Source organism: Panthera uncia, chromosome D1, assembly GCF_023721935.1.
Source record: "Panthera uncia isolate 11264 chromosome D1, Puncia_PCG_1.0, whole genome shotgun sequence".
Lineage (NCBI taxonomy): Eukaryota > Metazoa > Chordata > Mammalia > Carnivora > Felidae > Panthera > Panthera uncia.
The window spans coordinates 10673850-10683440 of NC_064808.1; the positions used below are offsets into that span (position 1 = coordinate 10673850).

Sequence of the window (9591 nt, forward strand, 5' to 3'; positions counted from 1 at the left end):
ATACATGGTAAAAAAAAAAAAAAAAAAGGAGTTGCTGTAAGGATTAAATGAGGTGATAAAGCCCCCAACCTAGATCCTGGTGGGAGCCCCCTTAAGGTTGCATAACTTTCAACCCTCAGCAGTGACCCTAACGGGGAGGATTATCGAAGGCATTTACGGAGGAGGAAGTTAGGACTCTGGGATATTAGGCACGTGTCCCAAATCACATAGCTGTGGCAACATCTCCATTAGAAGCCAGATCCGGTGGACCCCAAAGGCCAAGCCCACCCTTACCCACCACACGGTGCTGCCTTCCACCTGCAGCCGGAGGGTCAGGACAAGAGGACAGGGAGCTTAAGTCCTGGCAGGCAGCCCCCTTTCACCTCTGGCCCAGGTCAGTCGGGTCCTGTGCCCTAAATGCTCACAGGCATCAGGTGAAAGTACCTACCCAGAGGCGATCAGCACCCGGGACTGGGCGATGGCCAGTCGCTGCAGGTTGGTCCGATTTAAGGTCGCCAGGGCCACCCTTCCCGTCTTGCCGTTGGCTCCGGGGGGGCTGGCAGGAGAGCCCATGGTCACCCCAGCCGGCGTGCCGGAGGCCTGTCGCCGGATCGCCTGCGACGGGACGGGCTTCACCGGGCCTCGGATGGTGCCCGTGCTGTCCAGCGGCTTGGCCGCAGGGCCTGGTGGGGGGGGCAGCCTGGCCGCCCCAGACGGGGGCATGTGCTTGCGGGCGGCCGGGGGCTGCAGCGGCCCCGCGCTCCCCCCGTTGGCCACGGCGGCCTTGACGCTCATCACCAGGACGCACTGTGGGCAGGAGCAGGGCGGGGCCGCGGGCGAGGCGGCCGACGCGGGGCTGGCCGGCCAGGACTGGGCCTTGGGCAGGGCGCCCGTGACCATGGGGTAGACGAGATCCAGGCGCCGGCGGACGCGGCGTTGGCGCTGCGTCTGCCGGTTGATCTGGCCCATGGTGCTGAAGTCGATGACGTAGCTGAAGCCGACGGAAGTGAGGTCGATCCAGGGGTGCTGCTTCTCGTAGGCGTGCTGGATGGTGATGCCCACCTCCATGTCGTAGGGCGTCCAAGAGCCGTTGTCATTCTCCCACTCCCACACCACGCCCTTCCCGGGAGCCGAGGACGGGTCATAGTAGTTGCGGCGAACTGGGCGCAGGGTCCCTGGCAGAGAGGGACGGAGCACAGGGTAGGGGTCAGCAGGGAATGAAACCGGATTTAGTTAGCCCGGCGGGCACTGGGCTGCCTGTTGGGGTATCAGCTTTGAGGTGGGGTGGGAGCATCTGAGTGACAGCGTGAAGGGTGTGGGGTTAGTGTGGGGTACCAGAAAAAAGCACCTGCCGGTTTGCAGTCCGGAGACCTTGGTTGGCAGCCAAATTCATTCACTTCCCAGTTTACATAGAAATCCCCAACATCCTTTCCTTCCCGGGGAAACAAGGACTCCTTTGCAGAGTTTTTGTGAAAATAAATGCGATCTGCTTATTCATCTAACAAACAAATATGTATTGGAATATGGATGCCACGTCCTGGATCTCTCCTGTGCCCTGCAATTTGCACTAAGGCCCGTAAAGCCCTTGACACACAGTAGGCGCTCAGAAATAGCCTGTCACTTGTCCCCTACCCTGCAAATGCCCCTGCCCGGAGGGCTACGAGGAAAAGAACAAAAGGTCAGGATAGCCTAGAGGGCAGAGGAAGAAGATGAGACCCCCAGGAAGCCAGCCCAGCCTGGTGGAGTGAGAGCTCCCTCTCTGTCCCTTTAAGGGTGCAGCAAAAACAAAAATAGAAAATCAGGTTGCCAGAACTCTTACACTTTCGAGCATTAAATCTTCTATCAAGACAGTAATAATGATCATGATAATTTTCTATTTCTCTAACACTTTTCTTTCCCAAAGCTCAAGCCATCCTAAAGATAGGATTGTCTTGATCTTTAGTCTCACTGGGGGAAGGGAGAGCAGGGAAGAGGTCAGGATTATTTCAGGGAAGCAGTACAGAAGAAATGAACCTACAGGTTCAAAGGGAGTCCAAGGAAAAGGAAGTCTATAACTGTTGCCTCTTTCTCCCCGACCCACCCTAAGACTGAATTCAGACTCATGCCTAATCAGGGCTCATTTCATGGCTATCAACATCAAGGCCGAAGATGCCTGGGTCAAGGCAGGGTGAGGGGACCTGGGAGGGCTCCAAGAGTGCCTGAATCTCGCATCTGTCAGCTTAGGCCTTATCCATCAGTGGTGGGAAAAGGCTCCCCTTTACGGGCCTCTGACCCATCCCCTCCTCCAACCCAGAGGGAGACACCAAGGCCGGGGACAGAATTCCATTCAAGGGGGGAAGAAAAGGAACAATGTCTATTCAGTCCTTTTCCAGGGTCATAACCCGCCCCCCACCCCATCTCCAAGCCCCTTAATGACCCAAAACATCAACATTCAGAGGCAGGAGGGTGAAGAAAACAATCCCCTATTCAGCACCAGAACGCTGCTGGGGGATCTGGGGAGGGGGGAACGGGATGGGAGGAAGAGAGGAGGAAGAAGGGGGGTGGGCAGTAGTTCCCCGGTTTGCCTCCATTTCCTTCGTAAGTAGCCAGCTCACTGGGGGACAAAGAGCACAGGCTCTGGGTCCAACAGCAGAAGCTCTGTCCCTTCCAGCTGTGCGACTGAGCCTCAGTTTCCTCGTCTGCATCTGCCTGGGTCCTGGGGAGCTACTTCAAAGGGTGGATTTGAGGATTAAAGGAAGGAATGAATAGAAGGGGCTGAAATCGCACCTGCCCCATGCCAAGAGCTCAATAAAAGTTGGTTGATTATCATTGTAATTTATTTTCTATTATATGTCCAAGCGGGATGGAGAAGTCATGGTAAGTTTAGTTCAGAGGATATCTGTGGGGTGTGGGGGGTGTGTGTGTGTGGGGGGGGGGAGTTTGCATATAACCTCTTATACAATCTTTCTTATTTAGAAAGCCCCTATCTCATCCCATATGATCAATGAAATGAAGGAGATGAAGTTTCGAGAGGTTAAATGACCCTATTTTAGCTTCTCTCCAGCGAAGCGGGGGCAATTCACGTGTCCGATTCTCACAAATATGCTTAAGAGGCTTTTTTTTTTACAACAGTGGTATCAATCCCAATAGCTGTGGCTCTCCCATACCCTTCCAGGTTTATGTCCCCCCACCCCCAACGGCCCCCATGCTGCTCTTTTCCTGGACTCCCAGCAGACGCATGGCCTTTTATCATCCTGCACTCCCTCACAGGTCTCTGACCCCCTCCCCTACTACTCCCCAGGTCCCGTGCACCGAAATGCCCTCCTTTGCCATTTCTACCTATCGAGACAGTCCTCATTTGGGTCCTGTGCCATTTGCCATCCATTTCCTGAAATGCTCTCCCAGCCCAGGCCCCCCTCAGGAGGTCTGGGGTGCAGATCTGCCTGTGCCCCATGTGGACCAGGGTCTTGGCGTTTTTCCTACGGTGCCTCGAGTGCAGGCAGAGTCACAACCCTCCAGCTCTGCTCTAGCGCCCAAGGCGACAGTAATGAGGACTCCACAAAGGCAAGGTAGACTTCTGGCTACTTCGGCATTTAGTCATTTGTCACATGTTGCCGGGTCCCCACTGGCTGCCTTGGGGAATGCAGGCACTACTCAAACAGCTTACGGTCTAAAACTAGACAAGGGGGGCGAATGACTATTTATGAGGCAGAATATGCCATGGGAAGGGTGCCAACAAAATGCATGTGGGCTGAGAAAACCTGCCCACATCCCCACTGTGCGTGAATCCCTTCCGTGCACTCCCCTCAGGTCAAAACCTGACCCTCTCCACTCCCTCCCATCTCTGCAGCCGCCTCACACCCTAATAATTCTGCTTACATTTCTGCCACACTGGCCCTTCAAGGCTCTCCCCACTGCCATGTTTCTCCTCGCCGCGCCTTTGCACAATGCTGGACTCCCCCCGCCCCACAAGACACTCTGGCATCCTCTTTGCTGCCCATAGTTCAGATTTCCGCTCATTTCCTCCAGGAAACTTCTCTGGACTGCCCTGACCAGATCAGATCAGATTCTCATTCTTTTTTTTTTTTTTTTTCTTTTTTTTTTGCAGCATTTATCTTGATGTGTAGTTACACATTTGCTGGTGTGATTAACTTGGTAAATGTCTGTATCTCTTCACTGGACTCCCAAATGCCACGAGAGTGGACACCCAGGTGTTTGCTCATGGTTTCACCCCCCCCCCCCATGCCCAACATTTCCTAGGGGCTCCATAAATACCGACCGGATAAAGGAAGCAATGATGGTTCGGAGGACATTTCAAGCAATGGATGAGGCTTGAATGAGAAGGAGAATTTCAACAGGCGAAAGGGGCAAAGAAGGGCGTTTCAGTAGAAGGGACTTTGTGAATAGTTCGGGGAGGGGGTGTCAGAGAACTCTGATGCAGGAGGATGAAAGGGACATCTGTTTGTCAGGAACTGCAGAAGATATAAGGCAGAGAGAAAGATAAACCTGGAAAGTTATGTCAGAGCTGAGGCGTAGACAGTCTGGAACGCCAGGCTGTGAAGGTTTTATTTGTAGGCAATGAGGAGCCAGTGAAGTCTGTGACACAGAGAAGTGACAAGACCAGAGTTGCTCTGTTAATGAGTTCCAAGTGAGAAGTAATGAGGGTATGGGCAGTGGAGACGAAAAGGAGGTGACAGACTGGAGGGACCCTACAGAGAAGAAATGGGTAGGAAGTGACCATGAGTAGCTGAATTCAATGCTTTCCAAGAGAGTTTCCAGAATCACCGGCTTCAGAATCTCCTGGGGGTACTTAACACCTTCTGGAGTACCCACTGGCTGCCATGAGGAATCACCAGCATCTCCAGGGCCTGGGCCTGGGCATCTGCATGCAAACAACCGTCCCGGATTTTCATCATGCACACTAATTTCAACAGCTGGCCACACGGTCTACGTTGCCTTACACATTGGGCACCAGAACAACACTGTGACAGAGTCAAAGAATCCTGAGGTCTCCACCACGGGCAAGGGGTAAAATGGGGACACCATTTGCCGGCAGAGGGGTTTCAAGAGGAAGAGCCAGTTTTTGGAGGGAAAGACGCTGAGTTCAGTTCAGCCCCAGCAGGTTATTTAGAGACAGAAGGCAGACTTCAGAACCAACGCCGTGGTACAAAAGAATTTCATCGCGGGATTTCGTGTCTCTGATTATTTTCAGAGTCCGCTCTGTCTGGAATGTGCTAGTCCTGGCCTCCTCCATAGTCAGGCCCACGAACTAGATGATCTGAGAAATCCATTTAGTCCTTGAGTGCAGTGACCCAAAGAAAAGGCCGCTAATGGGATAGGAATAAAGAATGTTCATAAACCAAGCGGGGAGAAAGAGAGGGAAGATCAGTTTTTCCTGGCAGCTCAGACACCTGCATTCCGAAGCACCGGAGATGTTTTGGCTCCTGGGAAAAGGGAGAAACACCTTCCAGGCATGAGCCAGTCTCAAAGGCACTTTACCCGCATCTGTACATCGCTGTGTCAGAGAGATCCCGGGCCTCTCCCAAGCGCCCCACAGCCCCACTGGAATGTCCTGTGGGGGCAAAGCCCTAGAAGTTTCACCATTTGCTACATCCCACATGCCTGGAACAGCGCCTGCATGAAGTAGGCGCTCCAGAAGCGTTCACTGATGACAGAGTAGAGCGTGGGACACTTCATTTGGAATCTCAGCTCTGCCATGGACTAGCTGTAAAACTCAGAGCAACTTAGTCTCTTCCAGATTGTTTCCTTTCCTATAAAATGGGGACAATAGGCCCTTCCTAAGATCGCCGTGAGGATCAAACAAGACAATGTATGTGTGCAAGGGGCCTGGGGCATCCCCCATATTGTAACGATCACGACACCTGCCTCTTCCGCTCCGGTGCTCACACAGGGCAGAGGGTATTGTGGGGCCCAAAGAATCAGCTTCTGTCAAAACCTGTCATCTCTCTCCATCTGACCTTTGTCACCACATTAAAGACATAGAAAAGGCAAAAGTTGCAGAGAACACTCTTGAGCTGGGAAGGACGCTCCCTCACACCAGGCCAGTTCCAAGCAGCATCCTCACAGGTGCGGGGGCCAAACCCATTCACCTGCCCATCTGAATGATGACAGGAAAGGAGCCAGGGGACTCTCAAGGCTGCTCTTCCTTCTACAGAGAAAAAAACGTGGCCCGAGCAGCTAAGGGACTTGCTCAAGGTCACAAAGAAGCCAGTGAGGCTGGGATGACAGCCTGAGTCACTCTCCCCACTCGCAGCCCGGGCTCCCCACGTCCTGCTGCTGGAGCCCTGGAGGTGGTGGCAATCAGGTGTCCCGGAAGATACAAGGGACGGCGATGCTGAAGGACAGCACTCCAGTCACTTGCCTGTGACAGAAAAGGTGAGCCCCATCAAGGCAAATGACCGTACAGGCACAGGGCCCAAGCAAGGCTTTGGAAGCAGCCAAGACTGTCACCTCTACCTCGCTTCATCTCCTCCCTTCTTCCAGATTTCCTAGCCGGAAACACGGAAACACGATGGCCAGAGACCAGCAGAGTGCAAATAAGCTGGAACCCAGAGGCCGTGTGGGGAGGAAGGGCCCGGGGCAAACAAAGGCGGCAGAGGGCCCATGTACCCTCCCGGCCATCTCCCTGGAGACGGGGTGGGTGAGGCTGGAGCCCAGGGGAGCCGAGGGTCTGAGGCCTCACTTGCAGCAAGCCAGGCAACTTGTGAAAAAAAACAAAGCTCCCATGTCAGGAAATGTCCCCACATAGAGGAGGCAAAAAAAAAAAAAAAAAAAAAAAAAAAAGAGGACTCAGTCTCTAGGCAGGGGGACTTCCAGCTCTTTGTTTCTGGGGATGTTTCTGGTTCCCAGCTTCAAACCGTGGCTTGGGGATGGCGGGTAATTTAATTAAACATTGCCAGGGCTTGGCTGAGGTTGCCTGGGCGCCCGCAGTATGAAGTTCCTACCCTGTCATGGCCTCATCAATGAGCTACATTGAGAGGAGCTGCCTGTCTGTTGGTGGAGAAGGGAGAGGAGGGGGCTCCAAGCCCAGAAGCCCAGAGATTCTATTCTGCTTTGACAAGCTACTTGACAGCCCAGCATTCCTGGGAATTCAGCCCAGTGCCTTCAGCAGCCAGCGCAGGGCCTGGCACCGGGAGGAAGGCCGTCGGGATCATTCATCGACTGACCATTAGAAGCAGCCTGAGTCGTGAGCCTCTAAGACAGGCAAGAATGTAAAACACACCCCGAGGCAGTCTTTAAAATGATCCGGGCTACTAGCTCTCTGCCTCTGGTCTAAAATCTGAGAAGCCCCAGCCTCGGACTCAACTGCTAACCACCAGGCCATGGTCAGCCTGTCTTCAGGGAAGGGTGGCCGGACCTGGGAGGGGGACACGGCTTCCGTCCCTTAACCCAGTTTTCTCCATAATTTCACATCTGATGGTAGAAAGGGCGTTTCAAGCCATGACTCTTCATTCCCCTCTTTAAGATACCCCTAAACACTGATTAAATTCACCCCTACCCAAATGTGGGACAGGGGCTGGGACAAGCATGTCACCAGGGTGTTTCTCTCTATGCTGCAGAGATTTAGTCTGAAATAGAGAAGCTAACACCTGCCTGTTTATTCTGAGTAGGACTGGAATTCTGGGTCAGGTGTCTTAACTGCTAATCTCCCAGGTCCCACTTCCGGGCTCAGCGCACCAACCCCCCCTCCTCCCCGCCCCCCAACAGTCTGCTGCCTCCACCCTCACTTCCACAACCTTTACCCCAATTGCCCAGTTACATTCTCTTCCCTCCCCTTGGCCACATTTAATCCTCTTTCTCAATCTCCTAACATTCCTCCCCATTCCCTCCTCCCTCCCAGCGTCTCTCAGTTCCACCTCCCTGCCTTTCCCACCACCGGGGTTTAATCGAGCCCCTCCAGATGCTAACACTTCTGGAATCCTTTCCCCAGAAGGCTTTACTCAGTTGGCCGGTGTCTGCAAAGTCCCTGGCAAAGAAGCCGTTGGGAGTTAGGACTGAAGATGGGGACGCAAGGGTGGAAAGACACCCCTTTCCCATGACAATCCTAATTAGCACACAGGATGTGGGGGCTTTCCAAGGAGGCTGGGATGCCCTGCTCAAGCAGCTGTTCTCTGATCCCCTGGGACTCCCCCCCCCCCCAATCCTCTCTAGCCCCTCCCCACCACACCTGCTTCACCAGGCTCCTGGGTCACAATCTCCGGAAAGCCGGGCCAGAATTCCAGAAACAACCTCCCACCCCCAAGAAGACAGAGACTCCTGGAGAGGAGGCAGACTTGTCCCAGGTCCTCAATTAAGCCTGGACACCCTGAGCCGAGCAAAGACAAGCAGCTGGGTCCTGCCCCTCCCGCCACTGACCCACCACCCTGAGCCCCTCTTCTTTGCTCTAACCTGCAAAGCCTGGTCAGGGGGGAAGTGGGATTGTGGTGGCCACAGTGGCAACCTGATTCTCACGAAAAGATGGGGGGTTTAGTGCTCTGGAAGACCAGCGTGTCAGTTTCAGGAGGAAGCTTGGGGACCCTTTCTCCTTAGGAATCCACCTCCTCCTACGCGGACAAAGGGAGCGGCTTTCCTGCCAGGCATTCCGGAGCCGCGGCCCTCCCCCTCCTCTCTCCATCTGCTCTGGCCTGTTGCTTCAAGCACTTGGAGTGCACAGGCGGTAAGGGCCAATGCCACAGCATCCGGGGTGTTTCATGTCCCGGAATCCCCCAGCAGCTCCAGGCTCTCCTCCCAGGGCGCCCGCCCTTCTCCTGCTAGACCACAGCGAATGCCTCCAGGGAACCCCTTCTTCCCTCCCCCCAGTCCCCCTCCCCCCCGCAGGACCCAGCTGCGGGCAGGCAACCCACAGAAGGCAACCCACACAGAAGGGGCAGAGGCAGTAAGGTGGCTGGTGAGGGGGACAGGTGGCGGCCCCGAGGGTGCCTGAGGCAAAGCGGGGTCAGCCACCGCGTGAGGATGCAGGAAACCTTTCCCAGCGGCTGGGATTGCATGTGGGCTGGGCCGGCCCTGGAATTTCTACATCGGAGGACTTGGGGCCACCAAGCGCTTAAAGGGGGGCGCGAGATGGGACGGGGGGGGCGGTTCTTAGGGGCTCGGTTGAAGCTCGATTTGCACAAGCAGAACACGGATACTACTTGCATGGACGTTTATTGCGGGGGCAATCTTAAGAGGATGGCGGGGAGTAAAGCGCCCCCTCCACGACCACCTCCTGGTGACACGCCGCACGGAGTTGCGGACTGGGTGGGTCCCGGTGGGCTCCCGAGGCGGGAGATCCCAGGGCAGGGAGGGGAGGTGGGCGCGGGCGGGGCAGGGGCGCCGGCTCACCGGTATCCTGGCGGAACTGGTTCATGGACTGCAGGTCGATGATGTAGGGCGCGAGACGGCTGTCCACCTGGCCCAGCACCACGCTGCCCCCGGCGCGGGGGCCGGCGCGGACCACCGCCTCGATGTGGTGGCTCACGGCCGGGCTGTAGGGACGCCAGCGGCCGTGCTCGTTCAGCCATTCCCAGACCACCACGGCCGAGGCCAGGAGCATGGCGAGCCCCGGGCCGCGGCGGCCGCGCCGCGCCGCCTGCCTCCCGGGCCCCGCGCGCCGGTCCTCCTCCGCTTCCTCCT

General features: G+C 55.6%; 1 protein-coding gene across 1 annotated transcript in view; it reads right to left on the reverse strand.

Moving 5' to 3' along the window:
- The window catches only part of DTX4 (deltex E3 ubiquitin ligase 4), a 36215-nt gene extending 26630 nt beyond the window's left edge, over positions 1–9585 (reverse strand). The window contains exons 1-2 of the mRNA XM_049646150.1: positions 9301–9585; positions 428–1154 (exon numbers count right to left, since the gene is read on the reverse strand). Of these exons, the coding sequence (XP_049502107.1) occupies positions 428–1154; positions 9301–9511 (938 nt within the window). The 5' untranslated portion in view covers positions 9512–9585. The remainder of the gene's footprint in view (positions 1–427; positions 1155–9300) is intronic.
- Positions 9586–9591: the final 6 nt, after the last annotated feature.